This window comes from Patagioenas fasciata, chromosome 10 (assembly GCF_037038585.1).
Source record: "Patagioenas fasciata isolate bPatFas1 chromosome 10, bPatFas1.hap1, whole genome shotgun sequence".
NCBI lineage: Eukaryota > Metazoa > Chordata > Aves > Columbiformes > Columbidae > Patagioenas > Patagioenas fasciata.
The window spans coordinates 3,039,516-3,058,994 of NC_092529.1; the positions used below are offsets into that span (position 1 = coordinate 3,039,516).

The following is a 19,479-nucleotide window of genomic DNA, read 5'->3' on the forward strand; positions in this document are numbered from 1 at the left end:
AGGACATAAAGTTCTAACAGTCTTTGATCAGTTCAGTCTTCGATTTGCTTTGCAGATGTGTGATCAGTTTTTGGGAACACATTTAACAATAATTTATCCGTGTGACTTTGTAAAGAGATTGGGACCTTGGGTGATGTTCTTTAGTTGCTGTTACAGACTGTGGCTTATTTTTTGTATAGTAGTCTGAAGTTTGCTTCCTGAGGTTTCAGTTTCATTTGGTCTCTTCTGTTTCTTGTGGAGTCAAATGAGGTAATGCAGGGAACTCGGGAACTCATAAATGTTAGTGACCGAGACTGACACAAATGCTAATGACTTCATTGGAAAATGTATTTATGGTCTCTCAGGGGTTCCTTCTACTTTTCTTTGGGCCTTTGTGCTGTGCCAGTCCCCGGCCTTATCACACAACGTCCTTCTATTTGAAGGCCGTATGAACTTGGGCCATCAGAAAGGCGCAGATTCCATAGGCTGTGCAGCCAGAAGAGACACCTGCCCCAATGTGAATTTTGTCCGAAAAGATAACGTGACTGGGGCCATCTTGAGAAGGGACAGGGTTTGGCACTGGTGAAACTGGAGAGGAAGATGAACATCATACTTTCTTTACAGTAGAAATTGCCAGCAATAGCCAGGGTTGCACTGAGCTGCGTGTTGAAGTGCACAATCCAGGATTGATAATGCCCTTTGATAATTGTTCGTGAGGGAAGAATCATTGCATTGCCCCATCAGCCTGAAGCATACACCTCGTACAGCGGTACACCGTGATCCTTCCCAGGATGGTTTTATGGTGTACAACATGCCATACAAACGCTCTGTGATTCTGTGATAAGGCTGGGACAGGGTCAGGGGAATTTCCGTTGTATGTTGGCGTTCAGGCTTAATTGGCAGGACTTGAAGTCCAGGTGTCGTGAGGTCCTCTTGTTAGGTGTCGTACATTCGAGTCTTTCTACAGCCTGTTTATGGTAATAATTTACAAGATCCTGTGACTTCAGTGGAAATAACAGTTTACTCATCTTGTTTTGCGCTTTCATATTAGACACACAGACGCAGTCAGTGCTAAGGTAGGTGAGACTGATGCAGATCTAGTAGCTTGGTTGGCAGGAATCAACTGACACTCCATCAAAATCACATGAACTGGAATGTAGCCCAAGTATGAATGAAGCGCAGCTCTGCCTGTTTGCAGTGCTGAGCTACAGCAGCTCCTGTAAGGAAAGGGAACCAGCAGCGGGGCTTTCTCCATCTGCAGAGCAGAGTGCATCTCCTGCCCAAACGTCTCCTCCCTGGCTTCTATCACCCCTGCTTCACTGAAGTCTTTGACCGACCCCAGGCACTTGTGCCTTGCGAGACCAAGCGATCCAGTCTTTGTTGTCTTCTGCCGTTGTGCATCATCAGAGCCGATGGAGGGAGAGGGGAATAGAGCTGGGGTTGTTTCCACAGCGAGTAGCCTGTTTTTTGGATAAGAAACATGTGAAACAAAACCCCAGTGTTTTCTTGAGGTTTATTGACTTTTGTAATTCCGTTATCAACACCTACAGCTCTGCACAAGTGGTCAAGTGTTCCACAGACTATTTCCTCTCCTTAGCGACTACCAAGTGTTGCAGGGATGAGGAACATTGTACAAGCTTTCCACCAGTGACCCTTCGCAGCACACCTGCAAGGTGGGCAGGTAAACCTTCCAATCTCCCTTTGTATGGAAACAGAAGTGAAGTACTTAGTCCTGAACTTCATATTAAATCACTGACAGAGTCATGAGCTCTTGGTTTCTACTTCAAGGTAGGACTCGTGGCCTCGCTTGTGCAATGGGCTTTGTTCCTCTTCTCTTCACCGGAACCCAGCCTGATCCTGTCTCCACATTCCTCCTACCACAGCATCTCCTCCTCCTTTGTTCTGGCTCTGCCCAACCTGGTTCTTTCTCCCAGAAGCAGATCCTAGCAACAAGAAACCGCCGAGCGCAGCTTTCAGCACCTTGAGCAACTTGCCCTTGTTGCTTACATGCTGTGGTGAGTTGGACAGTTGCCACGGACATGTTGTCTCTGTGATGTTATTATAAATGGTGCATTATTATTTTCCTCTTTTGTTAACCAACAGAAGTCTGGAGACCTAGAACTTTTCCCCCCCATCTTCTTTCCCTGTTTAGCAAACTGTGCACATCAGTAACCACCCACAAAAGAAGCCGCATGTAAATAAAAAGCCAGTGCTCCCTGCCCTTCCCTTCATTCCACATCCTTTTCTCAGTGTTCATAGAGCCATGACTCAGACTGGGTTTAGAGAAGACAACTTGCTAATCCCCTCCCCGCTACGGAGAATAAAATGGCATTTCATTCCAAGCTCTATTAATGCACTCGCTCCAGGGATAAAGCAGCGCTCCCAAAAGGCAATGGCCACAGGTTTTTTTTCCGTTGCGTTGTCTTTGTCTTCTTTTGAGTGTTACATTTAGATTAGCTTCTGAGGATTAAATGTTATTACAGTCTCTGAATCTGTTAAGGGGAAGGAAAAAACCATCAGTAAAGAGGTTATGGCTTAGTGCAGGCACTCTAGATTTATCCTCAAAATGCTGTTTTTTCTCAAAAATTTGATTTATTTTCTTTTGTGAAGGTTGTCTTATCACGCTTTTATTTTTGTAGTTGTTAAATTTGGATGTGGGAATTGGCGGGGGAGGGGGTGACTCTCGAAGGTAAAGCCACGGGAGTGGGGCGAGGGGATTAGGAAGCTCTTAGAAGATAAAATTGTTGTGAAGCCGCGTTTCCCTCCGAGATCTCCTTATACTTCGCAGAACTGGTTCTGAAGCCGCTTACCGGTGGCTGCGCCGCACGTTGGCCGAGAGGACCCCAAGAAACACATAAAGAACATCAGTGTATTATCCAGGGAGAGATCAGCCTTGAAGCCAAGGCAGCTTTCCAATGGAGAAGCTTCCAGAGAGATTTACTCCCTATGGGATTAAGAGTTCTGTTTAATGGTTCTAAGATCTTTAAACTTAATGGACATGAGTATTTAAGGTGATTACATTGGAGCAACTGGCGAGTAGTGAGTATCGTCTTGGGCTGAACACGGAGTAGGGAACCACACGGACTCAGTGGGGCTGGGAGGAGAAAGTCCATAGATGGACTGTTTGGTGGGAACTGGCTCGGTTTCGGTACTCGTGGAAATGAAGGTTTTCTTGAATTGCACAAAATTTAATGAGACCGATGACCTCTCAATTAAAATAGGAATGTTAACCAGGATCTAGAGGAACTGCCTTTTCTTTTTTTCTTCTTTCTTGTTTGTGTAGTTCCGGAAGGTTTATAAGATAGTTGTGTGGTGATACTTGAGTTTATTAATCTTAATCTACTACAAGGCCTCGGATATTTCAATGGGGGACTGTACCCACGAGTCAAGCTCGGAAATAGTTATTATGTGGACAGTTGTGAAGCCCGAGGAGAAGAAGGGTAAAGACATCATAATTTTCAAACAAAATTGCTCTGGGATTTCTCCTGTCATTAGATTAGATAAATGATTAATTCAGTGTTGAAATTAAGAGCCTCTGCAATAGGGATTTCAGAGTTTTCAGGAATAAAAGACTGATTAGTGCTGGGAGCTCATCCCCAGCCTTATTTCAACATAGTATTTTGAGCCCTGCTATGGTGATGCCTTCACAAAAAATGCTTTGGCTCCATCGCAGTCCTGTTTTTCCCTCGGTGCTTGGTTTGTGTTAGTTAGAACTTCGGTCTGCACCGGCTCTGCTTCATGTAATCTTTAAATAAAGAGAGAGTTATTAGTGAAAGCTTTGCTGTTTCTCACATTTATAAAGTTGCTCTCAGTTGGAAATTGGAATCTTGGCTATAAGGTGTGAGTTTCCCAGTTATTTCAGAAGAGGGTAAAAGAGTAGATGGGTCAATTTTGGCTTCGTTATTTTACGTGTCACTCATTTACATTAGCGTAGCATTATCTTGACGAATTCTGGAAGGCCCCTTGTTAAGCAACTGTTTGTGCCAATGCATTGATTTCCAAGCAAGGAATGTTCCCTTACTACTGTAGGAATGTGTTTTGTGGTAATAGAAGTCAAATATACATGTAACGGATTTGTGTAAATGTTCCAGTTGGGCCAGGTTATTCTTTTTTTGAACTGTATTTTAAATCTTGAAAATGTATTAGATGGAATGCTCCATCCGAGCTGTTGAGTCTCCTTTCTGAAGTTCAGTTCTTGGGGATTACGAAGATGCTGGTTCTAAATAAAGCTTGCCTTTTGTCCAGTTAGTAAAATGATGTTTAATCTAGTGTTCATAGTATTGTCTTTCCTCTCATGCGTGATGAGGAATGACTAAGAAATCAGCCCAATGAACTGAGATGGCAGTTCTGTTAGTGCTGAAAAACTGGTGTAAAATATTAATGGATCTTTTCAGAATTGCAGGAGCATTTCTTCAAAGGTACATTGGTAGGACTTGGGAATTTATAAAACAGGACCTGAATAGCAAAGTCTGGAATAGCAAAGGAAGAGGTGCCAAAGACTCCATGTAGTCTATTAGGGATGTTTCTATTGCTATTGATTTTTACATGGAAAGCACTTGTATTCTATAGTAATGTTGCCATTATAAACCCCTTAGATCAGGGTTTGTTGGCAGGCCAAATCCAGATTGTTTTCAAAAGCATGGCTATTTGTGCAGCTGTTAAAACAAACCTCAGAAATACTTTGTACGTGAAATATTTCGGCTCAGAGCTCTTTATCATGGAGAATGCAGTGAAAATAGAAGCAGATTTCTGCCCTCAGATTGGGAATTTCATATTCCACTGCCTACCGTGGTGGGAAAAAGGTTTCTTCAGGTTTCATAGTATTTTATTGTGTATTTAGATGTAATCACAGGTCCACATCAAAGTCCAGCACTACTTCTGCCTTTGGTTGCCCCCTCCCCTTGGCTTGAGTTGGGAAAGGTATCATAAATATTAATTAATGACCCAGCTCAGCTTATTCCCAGTGTGCTTTTCTGCCTCTTCTTCCACTGTGTGTTGTATAGTGGGCTGGTGGTAGTGGCCTGGGGTCGATTTGTAGAGGATTGAGGTTAAAGTTGTCTGGGGAAGCTTTCCAAAAAGAGTGGGGAATTAAAGATGTCAGAAGCAATAATGCCTGAGAAACCACTTGTTACCACTGAATTAATGACTTGTTTGCTAATTAGCAGCCTAAGGCGAAGTTGAAGTAACATTCCTAACAATCTGGTCATTAATTCAGTAGCAACTGATTTCAAGGGCAACGTTGCTGTTTTGAGCGGTAATTGTGTTCCTGATTGTGGGTTATACGTGCTGTGCAGAATATCTGTACTTACTGTTGAGCCGGAGTCTCCTCCTGGACTGATGAGCGATGACAAGAGAGACCAAGGGCAGGTACCAGCGGGGGAATTTGAGGAGAGCAATAGCTTGTCCTGTAGGTCAGACCTTCTGTGTTTCCACCTTCTGAAGAGCTAAGGACCGTGGCAGGATGGCTGTGGACACCTTCCATCGTGGTGATGTGTCTGCACAGAGGATGGTGGTGATGTTTGGCTGATGACACATCGAGGTCCTTTCCTCCCTTACAAAGTTAAAGAAAAACCATCTCTGCCATCAGACCCAGTTTTAATGACTTATTTTATTATTTATAAAATAGTTTTCTAGGCTATGGACTCTCATCAGCTTTTGGAGTCTCAAGATCAGGTGGTGCTTGGCCAGGAGAGGACCTTGCTGGGTTTGGTTCTTCCTTCCTATCCTTTTCTTTTCCTTGTTAGTCCTGGAAATCTCTCTTGCCTGCCTGTCTGGGACGTGCACACGCCACACTGACCACAATTGTAAGTAACATGGCCCAAAAAAGTGGCATTTGGAAGACAGGAGCACTTGCATGTTCAGGGATGACTATTATTATAGACATGGGTCTCCTTAACTCACCCAAGACTTTTCATGCGCTCTTCTCCAAACTTAAAACCATGTTATCTAAGTTATTTTTTAGAAGGGTTTTTTTGATTTTTGGAGGACTTCTTGAATTATAATAGTCATTTAAAAACAAAAAAGAAAAAAATAAATCTCAGCCTTTCCCAAAACCAGACTTTCAAGGCTTTGTGAGTGTTCTTTGAAAGCACCATTATCGACGTTCTCAAGGGGGTGAGTGGCTGCTTAATGGGGATGTTGCTGAGTCAGTTCTCAGCAAATTGCACAATGTGGCAAAGGGGGTACCGAGGTTCGGAAGATTAGAGCAAGTGCGCGTTATTATTTTAATAAGGTGAATGTTTAGATCCCACCTGAACTTTAACGCTGGCAGCTTCATTCTACTCTCAAAATTTGTTTCTGCATCTTTAGCAGGATGTGCCGCTTTGTCAGTGCAGAATATACTGATGGGCTCGTATTTTTGTCCGTCGCTGATAGCCCTTTGTGGAGTCTGGTGTAAGCTGTAGGGACCTCGTACAGTGCTGATTGGCACTTTAGAAAAGTTACTGCTGTTCAAATGAGCGGTCAGGGTTTTCTTTTAAAAGAGCGTTTTGTTAGCAGCCTGACATCGGTACGAGATCATCTCACACAGGAGAAATCTGCTGAATCTGTCTGTTCCTCATGTCTCGCGGTTGTGTGAAATCAGCATATCACATCTTCAGGTGCTTGCTTTAGAGGACTTTTTGGGAAGAGGTTTAATAGCCCAACAATGGTTTCTTGGGGTGCCCCAGCCTGCAGTTCCCCACTGAACCCCCAGACATTACAACACTACCACAACCCTCATTTTCTTATGGCCAGTGCCGCACTCATTCCCTTCCTGGCCTGAGATCTTAAACCAGTTTTTAGACGCTGTTTTTTATCAGGAGAAAGAAAATCCCGGTTCGGATCACTTGTTGGGCTTCGTGTTGTTTTCAGATTGGGTTATTGCTTGCTATATTGCTTTTCTGCCTTGTGGGAGCTGAGCCAGCTTCCTTTCTGATTCACAGAACTCCTTCCAGCAACAAGATTCTGACTCATTCCTGCTTGGCTTCCAGAGACCGTTTTGCTGCTAACTTTAGGCTCTTCATCTTTGTAGTCAACTTTTAGTAGCTTGGCATCTTTGGAAGAAACGGTGCGTGGCTTTGTGGGCAGGAGATCCAGTTCTGCTCACTCCTGTGTCTCTTGGCAAGCGAAGGAAGAGGCAGTAGTTTTCCTTTCATCTTCCAAACTGGCACTTTCTCATAACTCTGTATTCTACCATCATAATCAGTAAAGAATTTACATCCAAATATACATTGGAATTATCCACTTGTGGGAAAAAGTCTTTCATTATTCCAAACCGCTTGCCATCTGCCATGCAGAATGCTAATAGCCATGATTAGTTATTGCATTTGCAGGTTCAGTAGGGTAGGGATCATTTAATTTTATATGGGTTTGGACAGTTTTTTGCATATTGCTCCCCTCCTCCTGCCCCAAAGACCCACAGCCTGTGACCAAAACCCTAATGCCTGCAGCTTATGGGGTGCTGAGTTAAATTTAGTTGAAACTGCACTTGGCAAAGCCCAGCAAATTATAATTTGGGGTCTTTGAGGATGACCCATTGGTCAAATGGGAAGTGACCACTTCTGTGTGAAGATAAACTGTGTAGGAGGACAGGAGAGTTTGTGATGCATCAAAATGGGAAAGATGGAAGAGCTGGTACCAGCCCTGGGTGGGTCACAGAATCCCAGAATGTCAGGGGTGGGAAGGACCCTGGAAAGCTCATCCGGTGCAATCCCCCCATGGAGCAGGAACACCCAGCTGAGGTTCCACAGGAAGGTGTCCAGGCGGGTTTGAATGTCTGCAGAGAAGGAGACTCCACAACCTCCCTGGGCAGCCTGGGCCAGGCTCTGCTACCCTCACTGAGAAGAAGTTTGTCCTCAAATTTAAGTGGAACCTCCTGTGTTCCAGTTTGAACCCATTACCCCTTGTCCTATCACTGGTTGTCACCGAGAAGAGCCTGGCTCCATCCTCCTGACACTCACCCTTTATATATCTGTAAACATTAATGAGTCCCCCCTCAGTCTCCTCCAGCTCCAGAGCCCCAGCTCCCTCAGCCTTTCCTCACACGGGAGATGCTCCACTCTCTCCATCATCTTTGTTGCCCTGTGCTGGACTCTCTCCAGCAGTTCCCTGTCCTTCTGGAACTGAGGGGCCACAACTGGACACAATATTCCAGGTGTGGTCTCCCCAGGGCAGAGCAGAGGGGCAGGAGAACCTCTCTGACCTACTGACCACCCCCTTCTAACCCACCCCAGGTACCATTGGCTTCCTGGCCACAAGGACCCAGTGCTGGCTCATGGTCACCCTGCTGTCCCCAGGACCCCCAGGTCCCTTTCCCCTATGCTACTCATTCCCCAACTTATACTGGAACCTTTGCATCAATCACATCGCTGAAATGGAGGCATTGTTGGAGTTCCGAAATTAGAGGTGGTGACAGAAAACTGCTAAAACAGAGATTGGGAAGTACTTGGATGACAAATTTTGGAGGATCACAGAGTCACCCAGAAACTCATAGCACTTCATAAATATGCATTTATTAGGCACTTCCAAGATGGGGAAGAAGAGAATTGGGCGACCTGTTGTTGAAATGCAGCCGTGCAGGGGGTGCTGCGGACAGACTGTGTGACAAGATACATGGGAAGGATTTAGAAAGACAGGAAAAAAACCACTTCAGCTGAAGTTTGCAGGTAGTGCCCCTGTTCTCATTAAAATTGTCACGAGGCTGAACCTTTTCTTTTAGTTCAGTTCATCCCCTTTTACTCCATACATAATGTTACTTCTACAAGTCTTGTATTCCATTCAGATTGATGGCAAAGCAGCGTTTTGAATACCTGAGGCTGATCAGAAATATTTCCTTCATGATTGCATTAGTTTGTCCTCATGAGACATCCAGTTTGTTTACACTGTAGCTTAAATATTGCAGAATTTTTAGTAGACTTTTGGATAATCTATTAAGCTTCTTCCATCTCTTATTTTCTTGCCAAACAGCTGCAACATGACTTTTCCCTCTTTCATTCAAGCCACGTTATCGAGCTGACGTGCAGGATCAGGGAACCCCATCGGTTGCAGTGAGCCCATAGCGTTTGCTTTGTAATTGTGCAGCGTCCTGCAACCTGTGCTGAGTTTGTTCTGTGCCGAGGAGTTTGTTAAATGTGAACGAAATGCTTCAATTGTGTTTAATTTTCTGCTGTAAATGTCAAGGATGCAACAATGAGAGAGGATGGAACCTTTCTGTGTGTTGTGTATTGCATCTGTCTGGAGTTATTTTTCTGACATGTTAAAGAGAAGCCATCAGAGCCAACCGCTACCCAAGGGAAAATGCAGTTTTACAGGTCAGTTAACCACTTATCGGTTTTTAGAGATGTACAGTGCAGCGTGGCAGCACTCTGTGTTTCTGTGACCAAAGCATCACTGCCATTAGTCTTATACCCTGGCTATAGCAACATGCTCACCAACTGTATGACACATCTTTGGTTCCTCCCCAATTTGCAGAAGCTGCTGCTGTGTGCCCTGGGCTTTGCTGCCCCTGCGCCAGAGTGGCAGTGGTGACTGTTTGCTCAAGTTAGCTCAGGTGCCAACTTAGTCTTAGACTTGGTCTTAGTTAACTAACGCAGCAGAAAGCAGCTAATCTGGTGGTTGGATTTTGCAGCTCGCAGGTTGCTGCCCCACTTTGGTGGCTGCTTGCAGCTGTGGACCGGAGCTGCTGCTCTAAAGTTGGCTCATACTCAGCGTGTCTCTTTACTTTCTGAGCGGAGTTATCTAAATGTCTAGATTTAGATACTATCAGTCTCTATCTCAAGGTTTTTTTTTCTCAGCCTGAGTGGTTTCCCAGAGTAAAAGGTAAAAAGAAGATCTTGCTCTGAACTCCATCTGGAATTCCTGCTCTACGTGACAGAGCCAAGCGATGGTGTGGAGCTCCTGATTTTGCTCTAAAGAGCTGCCAAGACCTAAAGCATTCAAGTTGTCTCCTCTTGGCTAGTTGATTTTTCAGCTGGCTGGAAGGACTAGCAAATACATACATGTCTTCCAGTTTTTTCTTGCTTTCCAATACCAAGCCCATAATGATTCATCCAAAAAAGGAACCTGTCAGCAGCAACTCGCTGGTGACCACCGTGCTGTGTTTGAAACCTTCTGTCTGTGGGTCTGTATCCTGACGATACCGCCTTCATTGCTGCTTGCAGTAAGTCTCTGTGTTTGTCTTTGGAAGCTGTGTTGCTTCTTGATTAACTGATGGACATTTAGACCAACACTCTACCTACTATCGCAGAGCTGATGATGGAAGTTATTGAAGAACCTTATTTTAGCCTCCCAGACACTCGGCACTTCTTTGTGAGCTTTATATCCATGTAGAAATGAATTTGCCGAGACAAATGAATGCAGTTATTGACTGGAGCAGCCATTACCTGCTGCTATTGAACAGTTAGGAGAGGGTTAAGAAGAAAACCTCTTCTGAGCCACTAGATTGGCCCTGACTAAGATGAATGTCTAATTCACTCCCTGCATCCTTACTGCTGCCAGTAATAAAAAGCTTGCTTCACATATTCACCCCACTGCAGACGTTTCTCTTAAATTAAATATCAGGAGGACATATAATAGCACGATTCCACGCCAAGCCAATATTATCAGATTGATGTCAGCAGTGATAATAGAAGAAGGATAAGTTGATGAGATTTCATTTATTAAGTAAAGGGAATACGCAGTGATAGAGAGGATTTGCTAACTCTCGGTGTATCAAAACGCAGCAAGATCATGCTCGTTCTCTTACCTCAAGGGACAGCAGAGGGAAGGATGCTCTTTGTTTCATTTTAAGAAAACCTCTCCCCTCTTTGCCAGACAAAGCCCTGGCTTAGATCCCTCCATGGCAGGGGGAAGAGGAAGATCTGAAGTTGTGCATCTTGACCAGTGGCGAGGCCAAGGTTTCTTTCCCCACTACGACGGGGGAGGCACCGCTAAGGAGTTTTATTTCTAGATTCATCCTTTCCTTTTTCCCACCTGTCATCTTTTCTCCTTCCCTCTTCCTTTAAACATGTGTTATTGGCTTAATCTTTCATATTCTGTATGTCCTGCGTTTATTTCAGAGGTATCCTTAGAGCTCCTCTCCCATACTTGTCTGTCCGTGGGTATCATCCCAGCCCAACCTTTCCTGCCTTTTCTCTGCCTGCTCACAGTGAACCTCTTACATCTCTTTTGATAATTGCAGTGGGAATCACACCACGTTTTATTTTAGACAGAGGCTAATTGACTACCTTTACTGCTGGTGGTGTATTATGCTTAGAACTGTGACCCATTTTAGAAGTGAGGTCAAAGTATACTAGTCCTCTGCTCTTCATGTGTTCCAACCTCACCCCCGCTCCCCTACGTTCCTTCCCCCTCGTAGTTTAAGAAGTAGTAATAAAAACCCTCAAACAATGAGGTGCTCACCAAGATCAGTGTAGTGGATTGTCCAGAAGATGAGTTTTTCTGAAGGTTAGGTAGTACCATCACCCTTGAGCTGTGGTCGAAGGGAGGTAGTCAATGAAGGTCCAACTCCTTTGAAAGTCAATGTGTCTTTGCTCTCAATGGAGATGTTTGCAGTTAGATGTCGCTGGTCTCCATCAGGGTTTTCATGTGTAATTGCTTTTCCTTTCAGATATATACGAGTAGAGCCAGACTGGAAGGTGCAACTGGTGTTGCACGGCTGCACGTGAACTTGTCCCCTTGTTCCACAGATCACACTGGCTGGTGGGACACAGTGACAGTTGTGTCCCAAGCAACACTACCTTCCCGTTCCAACGTGAAACCTCATTCCCAGTAGAATTTAACTGGTTTGGTTGAATTTCCAGTTCACCTGTGAATGCACTAATATACTGGCTTGTGTAATCTGCATTGATAATTACCCAACTTCGTGTTACGCTGTTTAGTTTCTCCCAACCTGTTTTGAGAAGCTGGTGCAATTGCTGTATAGCCGCAGTTTGATATTTAATTTTGAAGGAATAGAGGAGAATATTCTTGTTACAATTTGGGGTACTTAGTACCCACTAAATCCTCTCTGTCTTGTGGGAAGTCGCAGGTTTAAGTGCTGATTTAGGTACTCACTGGGCAACATATGGCATTCAGTGCTGGTTGCTCCATTGCCTCTGGTAGCCTTTAGACATGAACAGAAGAAAATAAAGGCACAATTCCTATAGCTCTCCATGCTGACAATGGCACCCTCAAGCCTTCTTCTAAATATTTCTGAGATGTTTGTACCGTATTGTTCATTTCAGATAAAAAGACGGTGTTTTGCGTCCTGCTGTACCTTTTTGCTCTTCCAGCTCTCAGCCTGACGGTTACAAAATGCCCTTCGGTTTAACATGGCTGAGTTTAAAAAAACCTAATTTTAAAAGTCTTAACTTTTTCAATGAATTGAGGGATTTGGTGGTATTTCCTGACCTGGTATTGTTTGGTATCATTTCCACGGTCTCATTGATTTGATTAGAGTGATATTAAAGTTAGCGACAAAGCAAAATGCCAACATTATGAGTTTCTGAAGCTCTCCCTGGGTTCTTTCCTATTCCAAAATTTGACGATTTTTTTAGGACGTGGATTTTTAGAGGCTTTAAAGGCGATTTGCTGTAGAACATAGAAATTAGAAATGCGCACCAGCCTCTAGGGGCTGCGCGTGGGATAGGTTGCTCCTAAAAGCTGTAAGATTAATGAAGAGGTGGAAAATGAAGTCTCTGTAGTATCTTTTGTCACTTCTGATCCAAACCTCAGTGTTTTAGAGTGTGGCTGTTGTACTGTTACTGATAAATCCCTAGTCCATGTATGCTGTAGGACTGAGTGCTGAAGAACTATCATTTCGAAATATTTCGAAGGAGCAACCAGGTTGCTGATACAGAAAGAATAGAAATGTTTTCTTCATTTTCTTTGGTCCTTCCTGAGCACTTTACAAAAACAAGTGTGGTTTGGAAACTCAAACCTGAGCTCTCCGAAAGCTTTCAGAAGAACACAGAATCCCAGAATGTCAGGGGTTGGAAGGGACCTGGAAAGCTCATCCAGTGCAATCCCCCCATGGAGCAGGAACACCCAGCTGAGGTTCCACAGGAAGGTGTCCAGGCGGGTTTGAATGTCTGCAGAGAAGGAGACTCCACAACCCCCCTGGGCAGCCTGGGCCAGGCTCTGCCACCCTCACCGGGAAGAAGTTTCTTCTCAAATTTAAGTGGAACCTTTTGCGTTCCAGTTTGCACCCATTGTCCCTTGTCCTATCATTGGTTGTCACCGAGAAGAGCCTGGCTCCATCCTCCTGACACTCACCCTTTCCATATTGATCACCATGAATGAGGTCACCCCTCAGTCTCCTCTTCTCCAGCTCCAGAGCCCCAGCTCCCTCAGCCTTTCCTCACACGGGAGATGCTCCACTCCCTTCAGCATCTTGGTGGCTGCGCTGGACTCTCTCCAGCAGTTCCCTGTCCTTCTGGAACTGAGGGGCCACAACTGGACACAATATTCCAGGTGTGGTCTCCCCAGGGCAGAGCAGAGGGGCAGGAGAACCTCCCTGACCTACTGACCACCCCCTTCTAACCCACCCCAGGTACCACTGGCCTTCCTGGCCACAAGGGCCCAGTGCTGGCTTATGGTCACCCTGCTGTCCCCAGGACCCCCAGACCCCTTTCCCCTACGCTGCTCTCTAATAGGTCATTCCCCAACTTATACTGGAACCTGGGGTTGTTCCTGCCCAGATTCAAGACTCTACACTTGCCCTTGTTCTATCATTAAATTTCTCCCTGCCCAGCTCTCCAGCCTGTCCAGGTCTCTGATGGCAGCACAGCTTCCCGCGTCGGCCACTCCTCCCAGCTTGGTGTCACCAGCAAACTTGCTGATAGTGCACTCTATTCCCTCATCCAAATCATTGATGAATCTTGATTTAAGGTCTCATATTTCTTAGCGATCTGTTCCACCTGAGAGAACGGGACAAGCCCGGGATCAGGTTGTGTTTTCTTCTTGCCCTGTTGCTGAATGAGCCTGTTGTTGTTATTTGGGAGTGAACATATCATAGCGTGGCATTAATTCCTGCCCGTAGCATCAAGCGCTTTGGAAGGAAGAGGCGCGTTTGATATTTGGGCACAGATAGCTCTAAGCATATTAGGGCAGAAAATGCAAGGAATTAAATGGATTTATGGTTTAGAGGGCGGCATGTGAGGATTGCTACACCTAAGCATATGTTCTGTTGTTCTCTGGTATAACAAACCATGGCAATTGTGCTGCAAATTCCTGCAATTTGTGTCTGCCTGTCTGTGCAGCTGATGACACTGGCGCTTCTGTGCCGATGCCATTGTTGCCGGTATCGTTTTACAACGACCTTCCCTTTATTGGTGCTGTTGCTGATGATGTGCCATATGTACACAGGCACATTAGAGTGGAAGAACATCATCTCTAATTGTTCTTGGGTAGCTGTCAATGCCACTTACGGGGTATGAGTACTAATCGCTGCAGAAATACAAAGAAAAAGATCACTGGTCTTGCTATTATTCTGGGCTTTTTTCTAGGAGCGTTACAGTGCTTCCGACCATGTTAGATTTTTCTGAAGTGTTTAAATAGATGAGAATTCAATAGATCCAGGCGGCTTATTCAGCAAGTCCGTTCGGTTCCTTGTCGGGCTGTTTCAGACCCAGCCTGCGTTCCTGAGTTCTGCCAAAGATTTCTGGGGCAACCCTTGAACCTCTTGGGATTGACTTATTTTCTGCTGATTACGGAGGATTTGATGATGTTTTATCCAAGGATAAAACAGCTTTCCAGACCAACCTCGAAAGAAAATGTTCTTCCTTTCTGCTAACTACTCTGGATTTTTCAGCTGAAAGACACTGGTTATTTAGCACACTTTGGTGATTGCAGCTCCCACCTGTTTCTCTGTTTTTCAGGCCTAGGTGACTCCAGCATGAGATCAGTATGTGTGCCACTGGTAAAATGGTAGTAAGCGGCTGAAAATTCCTCTTCATGCATCTTTCTGTGCTTGTTTTCCCCACAGGAGAAGGAACACTGATCCCGTCTGTGCCGGCCTGCAGTCTGAAATCCTTAAGTGCTACCAAGAAAACAAACGTGAAGTGCTCAAATGCTCCGAGCTGGCTAAGGAGTATCGGCGCTGTGTTAGCACAGCTCAGAAGGTAACAAAAGGTCCCCTGTTGTATTTGCTGGCTTGTTTTGCATGGTGTTTTCTTCTGGGAAGCGTTTCCGAGAGCTGTGGTGTCTGTTAGTCAAGCTATAATGTTTGCAGGAGACAGATTTGCTTTGGGATGCGTTTTCCCGCATTCAGGCCACATTTCCCAGCCTCACTCCCACCACTGGGTCCTGCCCTACCGAGCTGCTTCCAAACAGCAGCACCGATGCGCCGAGGTTTCAAAGTCAGTCACAATAATTTTCCCAAGTTCTGCCTTCTTGGATGCTGTGTTTTGCAAACGGTAGGCAAATCTATTTTGCCAGTGTCAGCAACATTTTGAACGGGCTCTAAACATCCTCCCATTATGAGACTTCGCAGTCGGAGGTCTTGTTTCCTTTTATTTCCCCTTACTGGGGAAAGCTGCTGCTTGTTAAGAAAATTGCGCGCTCCTAAAACCTGAGCCTTGTGGCTCTTCCTTCTGAAATGCACAGGCCCTGGTAGATTCTGTTGATGCCTTAGGACAGTGGGTGCTCAATACCTTGGGAGAATTGCTGGCTATTGAAACAAGAAAAGGAGAAAGGAAAAATGAATTATTTGGACCTTATAACTAGGATGTGGTCTTGGAAAAAATGAGTGGTAAGACACAAGCTGCTGCTTGGGGTGACTGGAGCGTAAAGGATGCTGTTCCTCACGTGAGAATTCAGGTGTTGCTCAAGGGCAGGCTTTTCTTTCTTTGTTTTTTTTTGGGCTGGTAGAAGATTCTCCAAAAGTTGCTGAGACTGTAGTAACGTGGGTTTGGGGAAAAGAATGGAGCCTTCTAGGAATAGAAAACTGCGACTGCTGTCATGGGATTACTAATGCAAAGGGTGGGGGAAAGGTGGAGATTTCATAGGAGCCGTCTTTCTCTGTCGCATTAGCATTGTGAGGGGAGCCTGCAAGCCTGATTTAAGTATAACATGAAACGAGCTGCCAGCCGGCTCCCAGAAGAAACCCGACAGAAGGAGATGGGAAAATTGTCAGGATATATTAGACCAAATGTTGTTGCTAGTCCTGGTGGAATTTTTTTCCTTCCTGTTTACAAAGAAGGTCTTTGTATGTCTGCAAATCAGCAAGGTTAAAGCTGCCAGGGAAAGGGCTTTTCTCTGATATCTTTGCATTCCCCAGCTCCCAAAACGTGTGGTTTCTTTTCCTTTCTCGGCTTTAAAGCAAAGCAGTGCCCGTGTTGCTGTGTGCAGAGCATCGGCGCACCCATCGCCAGCCTGCGTTACCCGATGCTTCCGTCTTGCCTCCTCTAAATCAGCCTTGTAGCCTTTTGGGTGGAGTATATCTTTAGCAAATGCATTTACCAATACATCTTTATTGCATGCAGTTCACGTGGAATGTGATTACCAAAGAAGACAGATTGCATTAAGCTTCAGCATATTTGCAAGCTGCGGCTCCAGCCCGCCTGAGAACGGGGCTGGGACGCTGCCAGCCCTGAGCCCCAGCCCCGCGTTAGCAAAAACTGGAACCTAAATGCCTGGGAACAGCAGAGGGCAGTGAAAGATCCTATTGCATGTGTTTTTGAATTTGGGTGGTGGGGTTTTGATAGGTTTTCTTCATCAACCAAAAACCAAGGGTCCCAGAGTGTTCAGTGAACTTCAGAATTCTTTTTTCCCCACGCTGTTAGAGAAACTCCCTGGAAGGGGCAGCACATAGGACGTTAATTTGTTGTGGATGATGACAGTGTGGCAGGAAATCTCCTTCCTTATGTTTTAAGAAAGGGTGACAGCGACTAAGGAAAAGGTAACCAAGCCTTGCAGCCGGGCATAGGAACTAGAGGGTACCTGTTCAAATACACCTTGTGTCGGGGGTGTCTGTAGTTTCCTTTGTCCCAGGACAGCTCAAGCCCTGACATTTCACCTCGCTGCTCCTACCCAGTGCTCTGACTCCCCAGATATATGTAGCGATCACAAGCTGTCGTGTTTCTTCATGAAGGATGAAAACTCCCTCCTCCCTTCCCCTTTTAAGCTGTTCTTTTTCTTTAAGTTTAAATTAGCATCTTCTACCAAATGGCTTTGTCTCACGCATTCCACATTCAGGAAATTCAGGTTGTAGCAATGTGGGAAAGAGAGGCCAGAATCTCTTGATTTAGTGAGAGTTTTTTGTTGTGTTTTTTTTATAAGCACAATTTGTTTTCCAGTACAGGAGATTGTAATCAAAGCTGGATGTGTGACTTGAGCTCACTTGCACGCTGGTGATTTTCTTCTTCTGCTTTTTACTAAAGATTTTATAAGGCTTGGTGAATATTCTTTAATGAAGCATCTGGTTCTCTGCAAGTTCCTTTTGATGGCTGGTAAAAATGTCTCCAGGGCATGGTATACATTAGGCTCTGAGAAAGCAAGCTCTAGATTTCTAGACTGAAAATTACAGCTTACAGTGGATGAGAATAATTCTTTGCATCTTCCCCCTTGCTGTGTTGGTTTGAGACTGTTCCTTTGGGCACCGATTTCCCTTTGCCTATTGCTGTGCACATCTCTGAGCCCGGAGCTGAAATGCACCCTCGGTTACTTCTGCCTCACAGACAAATATATCAGGGAATCATTTAATGAGTTTTGAAGTTTATTTTCTACTCATTTCCTGTGCCAGGCCCTCTTACTGGAACAGGTTATTTTATCGTAGTGCATGATAGGGATGTGACTGATGTTACTTGGTTTGTATGTTTTCTGGTCATCAGGGCTTCTTGTGTAGGCAAGGGAGAGGAACTGGCACGGTGAAAACGTGGCACAGCCGACCCCGAAACAGCCACCTGCAACAGGTCACCCGAACCACCATCCACAAGTGAACGTTTCTGTGCCACGTGGGAGACACATCACAGATTCACAGCATGGCTGGGGTTGAAGGGACCTCTGCAGATCACCCAGTCCAACCCAGCTGCTAACGCAGGGTCACCAGAGCAGATCACACAGGGTCGGTCCAGGTGGGTTTGAATGTCTCAGAGAAGGAGACTCCACAGCCGCTCTGGGCAGCCTGGACCAGGCTCTGGCACCTATCAAGAAAGGAGTTTCTCCTCATATTCAGATGGAACCTCTTGTGTTTCAGTCTGTGCCCGTTGCCCCTCACCCTGGCGTTGGGCACCGCTGAACAGATTCTGGTCCATCCTCTGGCACCCACCCTAGAGATATTTATCAACATCAGATCCCTCTCAGCTTCTCCAGCTGAACAGCCCCAGCTCTCGGTGTCTCCTCATCACAAAGATGCTCCAGACCCCTCAGCATCTTTGTGTCCCTCTGCTGGACTCCCTCCAATACTTCTTTGTCCTCCTTAAACTGGGGAGCCCAGAACTGGCCCCAGAACTCCAGATGCGGCCTCACCAGGGCAGACCGTGAACTCCAAAGTTACTGCTCATACTGGAACATTCACAGACTTTTTGGAGCAGGATCCTTCTCTGATTATTTGCCTTCATAGCTAATGTGCTTCCAACTTGTCCTGCCTAACCTGCTCACTGACTTTGTCACTTACACCATCCCGAACGTTCAGTTTTGGTTGTGCTGCCACCAGTGTCCTGCAACAGCTTCACCCCACTAAGGCTGGGAGTTCCCTGCTGCATCCCATGCTTTGCCTTGTGGAGCTCTCTGACTTCAGAGCATGTTACTGTAATGTCTTCTGTTTAATTTCGGAGTGTTTTATCTTTTCTGGTGGTCTGTTTTCGTGGCTCTGCAGAACTTCAGCTACAGCATAAAAATCGCTGGCTTTAAATCTAATAAAAGCTGGGATAATGGGACAGCTGTGGGAGGGGCAGTTCCCATTGTGTCTTTTAAAATTGCCTGTAGTTTATTGACCGCAAGTTTCACCAAGAGCTACTGCTCCCGTTAGATAATGAGAATTGAAAATTGCTGCTGCTGTTTCCCCAAGGTTTCATCTTGTGCCAATGAGAAGAGGGTGTGGAAGGAAAAGGAGAGCGGGCAGTGGGAATCTGCGTAATTTCTTACTTTGAATCCAGATGGAAGGGAAAACCAAATTATTTTGTTTTAAGTCTGAGTCCTATTAGTGAATGACTTCCCTTGCTCTGCAATATGCACTCACATGCAAGCTTTTCAGAATACTTGTGACCCATCCTGCTTCCCTTATGTCCTGTTTGCGTCAGTCGGCAAATATTAATTTCCGTGTAATTTTAGTTGGTTAATTTGTGAAGTAACTGGTGGCTGTACCAGGGAATCTCCAACCAGCTGCCACTTGAAAGATGTGGCCTCTGGTGACCGTATATTCCCGTGCTTTGAGATTTCAAACAGAACCTGCTTCTCGCGACTATGTGCCAATAAATGTCTGTTAGTGAAGAGCGTGTATCCCTTTCCCAAGTGTTTTCCTCTGTCTCCAGGTGCCTGTTTTTCACATAAGGACCAAGGTGAAATTTCTGTGCTCTCGCTCCTGGCCAAACCAAACTATAA

At 45.2% G+C, this 19,479-nt stretch overlaps 1 protein-coding gene across 3 annotated transcripts in view; it reads left to right on the forward strand.

Moving 5' to 3' along the window:
• The window catches only part of CHCHD6 (coiled-coil-helix-coiled-coil-helix domain containing 6), a 110,627-nt gene that overhangs the window by 59,604 nt on the left and 31,544 nt on the right, over positions 1-19,479 (forward strand). For all 3 annotated transcript variants that reach the window (XM_065845614.2, XM_065845616.2, XM_065845615.2), the window contains one exon: positions 14,924-15,059. In XM_065845614.2, coding sequence (XP_065701686.1) covers positions 14,924-15,059 — 136 coding nt within the window. The remainder of the gene's footprint in view (positions 1-14,923; positions 15,060-19,479) is intronic.